This window comes from Solanum tuberosum, unplaced genomic scaffold (genome assembly GCF_000226075.1).
Source record: "Solanum tuberosum cultivar DM 1-3 516 R44 unplaced genomic scaffold, SolTub_3.0 scf00047, whole genome shotgun sequence".
In the NCBI taxonomy this organism is placed as follows: Eukaryota; Viridiplantae; Streptophyta; class Magnoliopsida; order Solanales; family Solanaceae; genus Solanum; species Solanum tuberosum.
The window spans coordinates 1314668-1330116 of record NW_006238973.1 but is presented as its reverse complement, the minus strand read 5'-3'; the positions used below and the strand labels follow the sequence as shown (position 1 = coordinate 1330116).

Below are 15449 nucleotides of genomic sequence, written 5' to 3'. Positions count from 1 at the left end.
GCTTATAAATATTCATAATTTTTTTTAGAATTATTAACCGTTTCATCATTTAATTACTCATGTGATATCCCTTTAAGTTTGAAGGTAATATATTTCTAAGAAAAATAATCCATAATGACATAATTTACATATGGGATGAAAAGAATGGTCGGGTTCAGTCTACGATAGCCAATGCATCTAATTTCAATGTGAATTTGAACATGAATAATTTTTATAATCAGAAACTATATAAAAAAAGTAAAATAAATTGAAAATATGATTTTATTAAACCTTCCTTTTATACTGGAAATGGCTATGACATATAATCAATCTCACTATTTATTTGTTTTAAACATCAATTAATAAAATATAGAGTATAAACTTTTGATTCTCATTCTTTTCGCCTTTTCCTCGTTGGCTCATGGATTTCAAAACGTGGGCCAAAGAAGAAAATTATTTTGTATTTCAAAACTAAAGAGATTAGATTTTTTAACACCTAAGGATTCTGAAAAAAAAATCATTTTCTTCTATTCAAATTATATAAGGTCATTAAAGATCAATTTGGTTCTTCTATTCAAATTATGAAAGGTCATTAAAGATCAATTTCTACCAAAAGTTCCAAATCATAATTTTTATTCCAATAATACAGCTACACTATTTACTTATAGCATATTTGCCTAAAAGCAGAGGCAATGCAAGGGAAGCATCTTATAATACCATTTGCTAATTAAAAAGAGAGAAATTGTAACATGTATTACAACTTACACGTCAAAAGCAACAATTCCGTCGATGCCTTTGAATATAAAGCCACTTTGTCAGTTGTCCTAAAGCAATAAAGAAGGATAGCTAAGCAAATCCATTCAAGCTCAAGGCCTAAGATACACTAGTAGAAATTTTTGAAGGATACAGTAGAAAAGAACTCTAACATTATATAGTCCTAAACAAGTAATAAGATAGCACAAAACGGATGACCGGGAGAAGTTATGTGTTATTTTTCCTTTTATTGAGCCGTCAAGCAAGTCGGCCTTCACCATATTTCTGCTCTAGCATGGCTACTAGAGCAAAAAGAAACTAAATGAAAGGAGATAAAACAGAGGTGAATACACTTGCAATGAAGATATTTGTTTCCCGATAGCAGATGATGATCTTGATCTTTGACGAGCACCCACATTTGGAGTAATAGGAACGATTCGTGCTCTCCTTTTAATCTGGACGTTAATATCTTGAGTTTTAGGACAACATATTTGTCCCTCCTCCAGTGGTGGAGTTTGGCTTGGAGGCTTGAAAGTGGATGGTGGAATGTCAGTAGAAGCAGAGGTTTTGCAGTATTGGGACAATAAAAGAGTTGCTAATAATGAGAGAACCAGTATGGTTTTGGCTTGAATCATGTCTACTATGCAAGAATTAGATAGAGAGATGATGTACAATGTAGTAGCTAGGAGCAAGTTTGGTTAAATGCAAGTCGAGAAGGACGCTATATATCTAGCAAAAAGCAGAAGTGTATCCAATACAATACACCTTTTTTGCATCTTTCAAATATATAACGAACTTTTTGGTATTAGTAATCCATCAAAAAAAGAAGAAAGTTTTAAGGGCTGAGTAATCACCCTTCAAAATGTAGTTTGAAAAATGAACAAGGTGGGGACAGGGACAACTCTAAAGTTGGGAAAGACAATAGGTAGTACTAAAATAGGAATTCTTTGTTTATAAGTAAACTTATCAGATTCAGATTCCCGCCACCCTCAATATCACAAAGAAAAGTGAAGAAAATGAGAAAAGAACATGTTTGGATTAAACTACGAAGAGCTAGAAGTCAAACCATCCAACAACCTCATTTATGCAAGATCTCAACTACGACGACAAGGAATATGAAAAATAGTGATGCCACTGGAAGTCAAAGATTTGCTTAAGCCTACAATTTGGTGGAACATATTTCAACCAGGAATCTGGTTCCACAAAAAGAGATGTGGGATTTTGTTCTAACTTTCGGCACATGATGGTGTGCTAATGTCATGTAGATTTTGTTCAATAAGTGGATTTTACTATTTACATGCTGTTTCATATTTTCATATTTAAAGAGCATCTTTCACTTTAAAAGAACTTTGATCTTTGATACTCTGGGAATTAATTAATTAACCAAGAACTCTTGAATTTTAAGTAACAAAGCATTTGCGATGACAGCTGAATTTTCTATGCACAAGAAAAGAAGATTTGTGTTGAAAGCAAGTTACTTACAGTTCACAAGGGAAAAGCTGCAGATCAGTGCTTAGCTAAACAAGTTCTCAAGAATCTGTGGGCTTAGCTTTTGCAGAAATGACAACTGTCCCACTTGCTTGGCCACAACTCCGATTACACGATCTATGTACAGGACATAAAGAGAATTCCTGTTTTCTAGAAGTTCCAATGCTTTTCTTCCGAGGAGAATTGATACAACCCATTCTTCAAAAAGCCCTACAGAGTAAATACAAACGTATGGATATTGTCAGGTCCATTTCCATCATTAACAGTATTAAAAATAACCTTCACCAGATAGGTCATTTATGGGAGCCTGCTAATTATCCTTGTGGGAATATATATCACATGCAGTAATTTCCCTCAGACGGAGGCAGAACTCCTCAGACCCGATAGAAGGAGAGGAAATAGGTTATAGAGAGAGCAAATGTGTTATGTATCCAAGTGATTAGAAGAAGCTCACTTATGTCGAAATCTCCACCTTTTGACCAGGTTAACAAATAATCTGAAACCAGAAATTCAATAAGCTGAATCCTGCAATTGAGAACGTATATTAGACAATTTTAGTCTCCTTTTTATGGGTTATAGTTTCAAGAAGATTCATAAAGAAATGAAGAAATTAAAAGAAGTAAATTGTGGATGCAGTAAAAAGCAAATACTAGGCAGTAAACTGTATGCCACGTTATTCCTACAGCCCCTTCCAGACAGAAATCTAGCAAGCTTAAGCTATGGTTCCAAATGTGAAGTTTAAACACAACTCCGGTGATAAACCTTGAGGTACATGAACATCCCCAAGTTAACTAAGTAATCTGGCAATTCAGGCAGCATAATTTACTTTTTGTGTCTGAAGCAGGCACAGCTTCTGATCACTTAATCATTGCAGCGTTTCAAGCAATGAATAACTATTTACACTAAAGAAAAGGGGAGCACACCACTAAAACCGCCATTTAAAATAAAAAAAGAGATTGTGAAGATGATCGAAAAATATAGTAGTGATCACTCCACTAGAGGATACTAGAAGCAAATGATGACAGTACCACATACAGACAACCATTTCAAACTTTATGTTAGCTTAACTGACAAAAGAAAGAACGGAACAGCCAACTCGAAGTAAATGTCATACTCCCCATAGGAACTCCAAATTTCAAGGAACAAATTCCAATCCTCAGATTAAAAACACCTTCAAATCGGGAAGTCTGGAGGGACAAGCGGTCTGATATAAAAATTACAGTGTTTTCAAACCTCTAAACAAGAAACACAAAATAAAAAAATAGTATATGGAAAGATGTCAATGACCAGAAAGGAAAATATGTTATCATACACAAAGGAAAAGAAATTTCGTCAAGAGTAAGGACAAAAATAATGGACAGTCGAGCCTCTTTATAACAGGACACTTGTTCCGACATTTTTTGGCAGCTATAGTGAAATATTGTTATAGAGAATAAACAATATAACATAACATGAAAGATTAGTTTCACGTAACAAATGGTTGTTATAGTGAAATGTCGTTATAGAGGATAGTTATAGAGAAGTCAGATTGTACATCCCATTATTACCAGCATAGAAACAAATTTCAATGACTGAAGGAAGACAGCATTTAACAAACAAGAAGCCAGGCTTATAGCCTAGAGGTACCAGTTGGGATCTCCCACAATATGTATGGGTTTGACTCCCACTGCCCCCTTCTCCCTTCTCTTTCCCTTCTGCAGCCCTCTATTATGTGATAAGAAAGTTAGAAACAACTACAAAACAGAAGCATAAAAGAACAATAAAGCCAGATAATTAAAGACAACTTTATACAAGCTGGTGGGACTTACATCATGTACATAGAATTATGCATACTTGGAAAGGCATCATCAAATGGATCCATGAAAAGCAAACTTTCTGCCATTGCAGAAATCCTTTGAGAAACTGCAAATATTAGACGCTGGCCGACAAAAGCCTCATTTCCGACCTTACGCATCAAATGTTGAATATAGAACTGAACATCAGCGTCAAAGTGATGAGAGTCTGAATCATATCATTATGGAATCAAGAGTTAAGAAGCCATATAGAAGGAAATATAAGTAAGTTACATTGAGGAATTTAATAATGAAAATGCTGCGGTCCAAGAGCAAAAATCACTTTAAATCGCTGTGAAATTCAGACTCATGATCCAACTAAACTAATAATCAGTCCAACGATAACAGGGTCACAAGGGTCTGTCCTCTTTTGATTTCACTGGTCTTTGCTTCTAACTATTCAATATAATCCATATTTTTAAACTAATAAGAATTAGATTCAATGAATCTTTCAGAATCATCATCACAATAGTTTGTTCCTTCATATATAAATAATTTATTCATAAATATTATTCAGCATCCATCCAAAAGAATAGAAGCATTTTACATGATCTATGTCGTGTGGAAACACCAATTTTTTTGTTTCTTCTGCAAAAAAATTTAAGGTGTCTTTCTACACTATGAGATAGTTTCATCACAAATATTGCTTCCCTCTGTCCAAATTTATGATACTATATTTATTTTGATATGTCGAAAAACTTTCTACAATACTCTACCAATATTATCTTTTATATAACCTCAATAAACTTTAAGAATTCAAATTTGTTTAATGATTTGTCCACTGCTTTACTGTTATATTGCTACTATTTAGAATTTGTAAGTCAAATTAACAATGATGCATAAATGGGACGATCAGAGTATAATAAATCAAACATCCATTATTATATAATAGGAGTAACTGATTTGTTTCCATTTAATACGTATCAAACCAAAGAACTTTTATCAGTATCATGCTGAAACCATTTCTTAGTTCTTTATATGCATATACTGGGACATATCTACCAAAATCTTTATAATTAATTGAACATGCTGATTCTACCATTATTAAGGTAGGAGAAAATATACTTCCGCAATCTGCTAAGGTGAAGATAGTCTTCAAAAACCTAGTATGAATAAAAAGATCACATTATTACCATCTCTATGCAAAGCACTGCACATTCTTCTCAATAAACGCATGATTAAACTGTTGATAATGCCTTCCACGGGTTCTCTGTTTCTTTCAGTTGGTGACATTGTAGCCAGTGTACCTTTAAAGTAGTAAAATACAGATACTGCTGAATTTGGAAGTCACTAAAGAAAGAAGAGTAGACAGTAATGAACCCATCTGGTGCTATCTTAATATTACAACTGAAATCTCAGAAATTTAGGCATTCTATGCAGTGAAATGGTTCGGTACTTGGAAAAAGGTGTTGACAAAGAAGGGTAAATCGTGAACCTTTTGCATTTTCGAGTAAAAATTAGAAAGCTTCATTTAAAATGGCAGCACAAATCATGAAGATGGTTCTCAAAGAGCAATCTTTCCTTGAAAACTCAAATCTTAGGATGAAGCTTCACTAGACAGTTTTTTTCCATTTAAGTTTCAGAACAGATAATACATTCACTTATTAACCCCTTGATTTCAGCTTCTATCACAATCCTCAACACTAGAAATTAGAATATAAACAGTACATCTGTGAAATTATTAAACGTGGGTGTATTACAAACAGAAAAGCATATCAGGAATTAAAGTTTAAAATTTCCAGATGTTGCTCATGAAAAAATTGTACATGTGAAGGCAAAAGGAAATGAAAATATTGTATCATTACCAAGAATAAAGTCCACGGCTTGGTGGCACCAGTTCTTAAAATTACCTTCCTCCAACTGTAACACATTTGGTACAAAAGCCAAGTGAGATGAGACAAACGATATTCATAGCATAAAACAAAGCATCACTAGCTGGGGCTAATTGAAACAACATACACTTTGAGGAGAAATAGTGTCACAAAGCTCCAAAAGAAAATCAACTGAAGCACTCAGTTGCTCAACATTATTTTCATTGTCATGTTCTGCCATATAAGAAAAAGCAATATTCATACTTCTCATCTATAGCTGAAAACTCATGTTTAGAAAATTTTGCCAAACATGACCTAGAGTTTTCCAGAGATAAAATTATGGCACATGTAAGATATGACATTTATCACAGCATGGCTGACGTATGATAAGATCTCAACTCAGTGTAACTTCTAAAAATCATCACTTTGCAAGTTAACCATCAAAAGTAAAGACAAAATTATATCCATAAAAAGATCTCTAACTGAACTTTCACCTGAAATGCGGTGAAGTAAGGAATCATCTGGTCTTCTCCTCTTTCTCTCCTTAATCCTTACTGGAAAAATATACAAGTAAATGAATTCAGCTAATGTATATGAAGGCTGAATTGACAACTTTAGACCAATAAGTACAACAGCATTCCTAAAATGCAAACCTTGTCTGAGAAATCTTCTCCGCAACACATCACTGAACCGTTGGTCAGAACCAGCTCCAATTTTCTTAGGACTCAATAATCCCAACTTATCAAAGAAATAACACTTGCATGATGCACTTTTTGGAAATATATCACACTGTGAACCATCTTACTCCAGGAAAAAAAAAAGTACAAATAATCAAAACAAAATAGCCGATCAATGTGAATCTACCTATACAAACAACACAATAGTAAATCAAAATCAAACACATAACAAAAAATCTTCAGGTTATTCTTCTTATCATTCAATTTTGATTACCATACATACATACTCACAAAATTTCGAGGTCAAAATATAGCAAGATAATCAGATATGTAAAGCCTAGATGGTCATAACTACACATTGTTATTTTCCAATCGAATCCATCACATAATAATAGATCCTAAGGAAATTGCAGTGATCATCAAAAAATTTCAATATAAACATTTAAATAGAAATAAACTTAAACAATCTAGCTTAAACTATAACGAAAATTTAAAATACTAACCTTCGGCTACTTTGAGATCCTCCTTGAGCCTGAGAATTTCTCGTTTACGCTCTTTTGCCTAAAAAATGAAAGTTAAGTAACTGATAATAGAAATAGGAAATCGAAGGAATTAAAGGAAATTGATCGAACTTTTTGTTTCCATTTAACAGCATCATCGGAATGAGAAAGAGGCGCGCAGGAAGAAGAAGCTGCGGCGGCAGGTTGAGGAACGGCGGCGGTGGAGGAAGAAGGCGGAGCCGGTGTTGCTGCCGGAGGCTTGTGGAGAAGCTTTGATCGGACGAGTGCCATTGCGATCGCGAGTTTGAACGATTCATCTGAGTGGCTCTTCGGTTGCTCTCTCAAAATCTCCATTTCTCTCACAGTGGTAAATGGCGGGAGTTAGCTTGTTTATAAAACGTTACTCGCGTGAGTTTTTTGGATTTTGGACTAAAAAGTATTTTTATTAAATATGTTTGCTTAGTTATGTAGTTTTCCCATATTCCGTAGGTCATATTTAAACGAAATTTAAATGTCTATTAATTTTAGAATAACTTTACACATGCGGAGTTTAAAAATGACTAAACTTCAGGTACATATGGTCGTAATTCAAGCACAAAATAGTTAAACTAGTCATATTTCTCTAAAGTTCAAGTAAAAATAATTGAAGCAATTGTAAGTGCTTACATATCTAAAATTGTTTTGAAATGAGTGTACTTATAATATTTTAAGTATAACGGATATAACTTGAATGGTGGTACAATAATCCGAGTAATATGCACTTCGATCGTTAAATATGGTGGCTCTATTTGAGAAAATAATTCTAGCATAAATTTTAACATACAAAATAATACAAGTATTTAGTTGAACGAGTTGAAAACTACAATATTATATTAATATTAGGTGTTGGTCAATCATACAAGAGAAAATGATACTGCATAACAATATTGGTTATCTCCATTAAATTGTACTCATATCAAAGGAGCACAACAAGGACACTCGATTGTTCTTATAAATCTCAATGGAATAGAGTCATTTTAAGTAGAACCCCCCTTCTTACGATATGTCAAATAGAGCGGGAAATCAGGTAATAGCTCAGAAGGAATTTTGAGTGTGAGCTTACACACCTAAAGACTCAGTAAAATCCTACAAGGTAGGAAGAGGGTGGTGTACACAAACCTTACCCCTTAGATTTGTGAGATCGAGATGTTGTTCTCAGTAAAATCCTACAAGGTAGGAAGAGGGTGGTGTACACAAACCTTACCCCTTAAATTTGTGAGATAAAGATGTTGTTTTCGACCGTATAGAATACTGATGGAAGCAAAGATATGATGGAGAATTCAACCACTAGGAGTAGAACTTCAAGAACCCTTTTAAATCACAACATACTACTCAAAAGACGAAACAAAAAGAAAAGCAAATTATACATATACAAAAACATAACAGAACCAGCAGAAGATAAAACTTAAATGTGTCGGAATTTTCCTTCAAAAATGGTATAGAAAGGCTCAAGGAGTTGAAGTATGAACTCAACAGATTTGACAAAACTTTTAATCCATCTAGTCAAAAGAGAGGAGATAAATAAATAACTAATGAAATACAAAATAAGGGCCTCTTTGCCTAGAGCAAATATGAAGTACACAATTAACCATCCTCAAAAGGCAAAATCTTTCTTTCAACATACTACTTTCACCTTGGGAAAACAAAAAATACAACTCACTTAAAAATCAACCTGCTCTCGACCATCCTGCGGTTCAGTTGCTCTAAACTCCATTGGACATCAACAAGAAATGCTGAAAAGTGAGTTTTGAGTACATTCCATCTACTGAGGTTACAGAAAATCGATCTTCTCAAAGAGTTGATCGAGCTTTTATTGAAAGAGAGCTTTGCATGCCTCAACATCGGATGCTTGTGAATCCAATACTGCTTGGCCTGTAGGACTAGAGCTAATAGATCCCATTGTAGCTGTGAATACGTCTTTCTGGTATAGATCATCGGTTACCTTCTTCAAGATCTCATTGACCACCTTGAAGTCGAAAGCTCCAGCCAAAACTAGTCTTGATATTATGTCACCAAAATTTACCGGTGCTTTTGGAAGATCCATGGCAAGGTCATCCAGCAGAGAGGAAAAATTCAAGAATCCAGTGACCAAGTCCCCAGCAGTAAAAACCTTCTTCGCAAACAAGTGTTCGAGAAGCTGTGCAACTGGTTCAACACATGGTGGGCTTTTGTCTAGACCAATTGATATTGCTTCTTTGACAACCTCAGAATGGTAGGCTGGGGATTTGAGCTCCTCAACACACTGCAAAGCTTCTTCCAGAAGCCTAACACTGAAATATTCCTCAAGAAGAGATGCAGTTTTTCTCTTTAGTACATCAGGTGTCGAACTTGCAGCAGGAGCCTGGGGTTTTGCAACAACTGGAGAAACAACAATTGTTGAAGGTGGTCTAACCGGTCCGGGAACCTGTGATGCAGGGTTCATGCCAATACCATAGCCCGTAGGGTGAGCAGGAGGAGCACCACTACCTTGCAAGAGGGCACTAGGCCTGCCACTCACGTAACCACCACTACCCTGAGGCAGAAGTTTTGGGTTCAATGCGGGCGACTTGCCAACCAATGGTGGCTGACTTCGTCCACCAGCCTGAACCAGTGGTCCATTACCTCTTGGCATAGAGCGGGATCTAGGAACTTCCCAGTTGTCATTATCCATCCCAGGTGTACCAGGCATCTTCCTATTTCCGGGCATTCCAGGCATCATACCACCAGTGCCTGGCCGATTGATAGGGAAGCCACCAGGGCTCAAACTCCCTTGAGCCGGAGGACCACGGGAATTTCTCATGCTTGCAGTGGCACCAGGACGCAAGCCCAAGGTCTTTTCTGCTTCAGAGTGAATCTCCGTGATGGTTTTTGCTTTCACCTGTGCAAAAAGGAAAGAATATTAAACCATAAGAGAGTACTCTAGGGAATGAACAGGCAACAAATCCAAGATAGAAAGAATGAATAAGGTGTCACCTCTTCCCGCCTAGGGACCCAGCTATTGGAACGTAAGTCCAGCACATTACGAACCATGAACCGCAGTCGGGGAGCCAACTGGGGGTTCGTTGATAGTTCCTTCAACCGATTAAAGTACACATCGTTGATGCGCCTTGATTTTTGGTTCTCATCAAGCTGCTTGCCAATGGTGTTGAAGAACTGACAGATGGCTTCAACGTTCTCTTCTTCCGGACAGCTTGTGGGATCTTGTCCTAATAGTTCCTGTTAACAAATCAGTAATTACATTCCAGTTTAATGCATTAAAGACAGCAATCAGTATGGAACAAAAAGACATGAGCAAAAGGAAACAATTACCAACCTGAACAATGTGGTGAACAATCTTTTCAGGGACCATCTTTTGCTTCAAAAGCTCGCCAATAAGCTTAATATTGCCAAGAGTCCGCAATTTGATCAACCTTTCTTTGTCCTTGCGTTCTGACTCCTGATCAGGGGCTGTCATTTGCCTCGCCTCTTCTCGCAGCTTGTGAGCACCTTCAAATGCCTCCTGACAGTTATTCAACAGAATGCGCTTGAACGTAATCTCTTTGCCACCAGGTTCATCAGAGGGAAATGGAGGCAGCTTTTCATTAAGATCAGAACACAGTTGGGCATACATCGGGCAAAATGTTGGTTCCAACACAGCCTTGTCAAATATCAAGGAAATAACACCCTGAAAGTGAAGATAGAACACATTAAATTTCCAAGGTAAGGAAAAATTTGAGGTGAACAAAAGCACAACTAAAAAAGAGGTATGCCAGAGAAAGGAAGACAGACCTTTAGGATGTCTGCACTTGTTATCCCTGAATCTATCAGTTGACCTTTGAGGAGATCAAACTTCTCTGGAGTCAGCTTGTTGAGGATACTGTAATCAATATTAATTACGATCAATGAGTTAAGATTAATCCATACGTTCAACTAATGCCACATGTAGTAGTCTCATGTGCAAGTGAAAACATATCAAAAGGAAGTTTTGTATTGCGCAGGTAGAGATATACAGACATCTAACAGAATACAATAAAGCAGCGAATAGGGGAAATCAAGAGATGGACAGGGAGACAGAGAGATAATGAACAACAATTACGCATATATATTTTGACAAAATGCATAACTATTACAGAGAAAAAATTACCCCTTCACAGTCTTCAAGACACGAGCTTCATCAGAAAGATTGCCTCTTCGAACTGACCATGGCAGCTCAGCTTTGACAAGTGTAGGAGCAGGTCCTCCCTAATTCACAGATAAAAATAAAGGTTTCTGAGATCAAGAACTGAAAATAGCTTCATATCAGATATAAGTGTGCTTTGAAAATCGTGACAACAACAATGCCCTTTGCTATAACAGAGAAAAAATGGAAATAAATTACGTGAAGAAAAATAGACATCTCCTCTGATAAACTAGCTGCCTTTCAGAACTATCATCATAATTGAATGATCAATCGATATCACTAAAACCCCTTACACCTAATTTTATATTACTACAGCCCAATTACTGGAGTTCCTGATCCACCACTAAATTTTGGCAAGGTACTGTAAAATGATTAACTTAACAACTTCTCTTCATTTCTCAACTCTCATTTTCAGTTGGGACTGAAGAATGTGTTGAAAGGTGTCTTAGCAAAACTGCCAGATTGTTTTCCTAGCAGAGGTTTCTTAAGATAGATACTGGATGTGTTCTGGATATAATACATTAGCTTAAGAATTACCCCTCGGTTGGGAGATATTTGAGTTCTTGCAAACTGTGAGTTAAGCTGTTCTTGCCGGCCACCAAATTCTCTGTTTTCTCGTAGAGTGTCCCATGATCTGTCCTCTGCGGGGGCAGAAAATTGTGATGACTTGCTACGCCAGTCACGGCTATCTGGCTCAGAATAACGAGTCTGAGATTGGACCTGCACCTGCAGACAAATAAATGAGACAACTTGTGGCAACAGAGATTCATAGTGTAAGTAACTATAAAGTACAGCATTCCCTCTCTGTTCACTCTGTGCAGGAGCAGTCATGTTGTGAGTGGGTGGGGTTCCTGACATCACAAAAATCATAAAGGGGAAGGAAGTACAACTATCTTAACAGATACTCACATTGGTGTCTGCACGACTTCGACTGCCATCTTCACCAAACAATTCAGATTCAACTTCTTGTTTGATTCGAAGGATATCATCAGAAATGGCAACCACCTAGACACAAACAATCAACCCAATGAAAAACTGTAAGAAGGAAGAAATTAAGGTTGCCATATACATAAGCCAAAACTTTAAGATACCACTCTTACCTCCCTCAGTTGCAGCAGCTGATCTCGAGTATACCTAACACACTCACGGCCCTCAAAACGTGAGTCTCCAGTCTACAAATATAAAAGGATAGTCAAGACACATATCACAAAGGAGTTCTTAAAATTGAATCTCAACAATGAAAGAAAGGCATTATAGTAAATAAACGTGACAAGCATCAAGAACACTTGCACACTTGAGATGTCCAAATAAAGAGAGTTGGTCATCAGAAGCTACATTAAGATCCAATTTAAAGAAATGTTTACTACTCTCTGAGTTGCGCCAGTTTTATTAGAGAAAAACATGCAACCAACTGATAACGAGCTCATATGAACAGCATAGCTTCTTGGAACTTCTTCTAACAAGTAACACTTGATGGGAATTTCAATGTTAGTAGGGTCTTTATGAGCAACACAATACTCCTTGGTTGCCCACCTAAAGCCTACCAATTGTTCTCCGTCCATATTTACAGCAGAAACACATTCTTAAGTGAGCTGCCAAGAATTAGGACGTAAAAGGCAAAAATAACGGCAGAAATAATACATACTGATGCATGGATATTTCTATGCTACCGACAAGCCCTAATTCTGCAACTTAAAAGAACCAGGTGGACTACACATTCTTTAACAAAAATTAACCCCATTAAGGTCCGGCTTGCATGCAGCTCAACTAGTTCCACGAGATACATGCCACCTCCCACCAACAACAGGTACCAGGCAACTCTATAAGGCTAGGACAAATAGGAAGAAATCACCTAGTGTTTTTTGTCTCGGTTGGGTTTGAACATGAGACTTCATGGTTCTCACCCACTTCATTGAGATCTAGGTCACAGCCTCGGATGCTAAAAATTCAATTTTTAATCATTCTTCCAACAAAAAAAACATAAAAAACAAGAGACACAGCTAACATTAGCAATTAGGCATAGCACAAGCTACACAGACCAATAACAGATTATAAAATCAAAGATTAACCCAAAAAAACTCAAATCTTTAATCATTCTTCCAATAAACAGACCCCTAAAAGAACAAAAGACACAACTAACATTACCAATAAGACTTAACACAAGCTACACAATCCAATAAATCAAAGATTAACCAATAAACAGACCCCTAAAAGCACAAAAGACACGACTAACATTACCAATAAGACTTAACACAAGCTACACAAACCAAAAAATTCAAAGATTAACCAATAAAACTCAATCTTTACTCATTCTTCCAATAAACAGACCCCTAAAAGAACAAAAGACACTACTAACATTACCAATAAGACTTAAACACAAGCTACACAAACCAATAACAGATATCAAAAATCCAAAATTAACCCAAAGAAACTCAATATTTACTCATCCTTCCAATAAACAGACCCATAAAAAGAACAAAAGACACAACCAACATTGGCAATAGACTCTCTAACAGATTGACAAACCCAATATTAACCAAAACAGAAACCAACAACAGCTAAAAACACCCAATTCAAAGCCAAACACCCAAATAGAACCAAAATACTCAGATCTGAACAAAAGGGTATAAAAATTCAACCTTGAAAGATGAAATAGATGAAGAACCGCCATGTGGACGAAGCAAAGGGAGATCTGAATTAGTCGAGGAAGGTTCAAAGCGAGGGCCAAGCACTCTGCTTCCACCACCTCTGTTACCACCACCTGGTCTCAAACTTAACACCGTCTGATCAGCCTGCATAATACCTTAACTCAATTTCTCCACCGTCCGATCAATTCGAACAAAAAAAGAATCCAAATCTCTCAAAAAACACCCAAATCAAGAAAAGCCCAGATACAAATAATATGTATCTAACACAATGAAGAAATACTCAGATAGAATTATGTATATATAAAGGGGTGGTGACCTTTTTAGAGAGAGAAAGGGAGAATTTTTTTTAGAGAGAGAGAGTATTTCCTCTCTCTGCTAGGGAGAAGGAATGAAGAGAAGAGAGGTGAGGCCGTTTATGAGAAGGAGAAGAGGAGAAAGAGGGAAAGGAAACCCTTTTTTGGGATAGGTTTGGGAGTTTGAGATTTGTGTGAGGGTATTTTTGGTATATTAATTCTTTTTACTATGTATATTAGGAAGTATTTGGGTGCATTTTTAGGAAATACATGCCCTTTTTTACTATTTTACCCTTGGGCTATGGTTCAAAGTTTTGCTTTTGGGCCAATGAAAGTTTTTTGACACATTTATGTCATGACTATAAGGACACTATTTTTGGGAAGTAAAAGTAATTAAATTATTTTGGAAAAAAAAAAAAGTAGTAGGTATTTAGTATTCAAACTTTGATTTCGGCTAATAAGTAAATAATTTAATTTGGAGAGTGTATATTTAGATATTTTAATCTGATATGATAATTAAATGTTACAATTCGTCTCTGTTTTGGCTCGTGGATACCTGATATTGACGTGGTACATAAATTTTGAAGGTATTTAGATTACCATTTTGTAGATTAGAGTGTTTAACTTACATAATACAGATACGTTAAGGTGTTTAGATGTGCATAGTCGAAGTTTGAGTGTTTATTTATCAATTGAAGTCAAATTTAAGACTTGTTTATATGTTTTTTTGGGTAAGTAAATTCTATTTACCAAGTAAACGCTACAGATCAAGAAAAATCAGCATGTATGGACATAAGCTCCATCCTTGCTAAAGCCTAACTCTCATATCTAACTAGCTACACCATATGGATACATATTCAAAACATGTTAGCAAGTAGATATCGATTGTCTCCCTCATGCGTCTCCTGAATAATATGTTTAATAAGTGAACTTGCTAGTTGCTTCTTCTGCTTAAATATCATGTTAATATGTTCCAACCATAAGCAATACATTGTGCTAGCCATTGTCAATTTATACACAAGTATTGTGCTACGTTTATCCTTCATATACTTGATTGTCTAGTAAACCTCAGCTATCCAGTTCATTATGCCTTTATTAATACCTTGTCGAGTTAATATTTTACTTCACACTTCTACAACATATGCATATTGAAAGAACATGTGGTTGAGATCCTCATTCATCTGCTGACATAGAGGATATATAGGAGACTGTATCACACCTCGTTTTAGTCAATCTATCTTTAGGTGCAAGCCTTTCATATACTGCTAGGTACAAAATGAACAGTCATTTA

General features: G+C 36.1%; 2 protein-coding genes across 3 annotated transcripts; both read right to left on the bottom strand.

The window, feature by feature from the left end:
- Positions 1-685: 685 nt before the first annotated feature.
- On the bottom strand, positions 686-7433 carry LOC102580590 (uncharacterized). Its single transcript, XM_015307044.1, has 11 exons — positions 7173-7433; positions 7044-7101; positions 6517-6663; positions 6358-6417; positions 6012-6097; positions 5858-5912; positions 5186-5299; positions 4029-4221; positions 2675-2745; positions 2215-2430; positions 686-803 (listed from the first exon to the last, which is right to left on the bottom strand). The coding sequence occupies exons 1-10, from the start codon at positions 7392-7394 to the stop codon at positions 2246-2248; spliced, it is 1191 nt and encodes a 396-aa protein (XP_015162530.1). The 5' UTR covers positions 7395-7433; the 3' UTR covers positions 686-803; positions 2215-2245.
- A 1088-nt stretch (positions 7434-8521) lies between these two features.
- Positions 8522-14277, bottom strand: LOC102579712 (eukaryotic translation initiation factor isoform 4G-1-like). Of its 2 annotated transcripts, none has more exons than XM_006343563.2 (9): positions 13857-14277; positions 12318-12389; positions 12127-12222; positions 11755-11943; positions 11182-11279; positions 10827-10914; positions 10372-10722; positions 10032-10274; positions 8522-9936 (listed from the first exon to the last, which is right to left on the bottom strand). In XM_006343563.2, the coding sequence occupies exons 1-9, from the start codon at positions 14013-14015 to the stop codon at positions 8890-8892; spliced, it is 2343 nt and encodes a 780-aa protein (XP_006343625.1). In that variant the 5' UTR covers positions 14016-14277; the 3' UTR covers positions 8522-8889. The 2 variants fall into 2 exon arrangements, with proteins under 2 accessions (XP_006343625.1, XP_006343626.1); XM_006343564.2 differs by having other exon boundaries at positions 11755-11937.
- Between the last annotated feature and the right edge of the window lie 1172 nt (positions 14278-15449).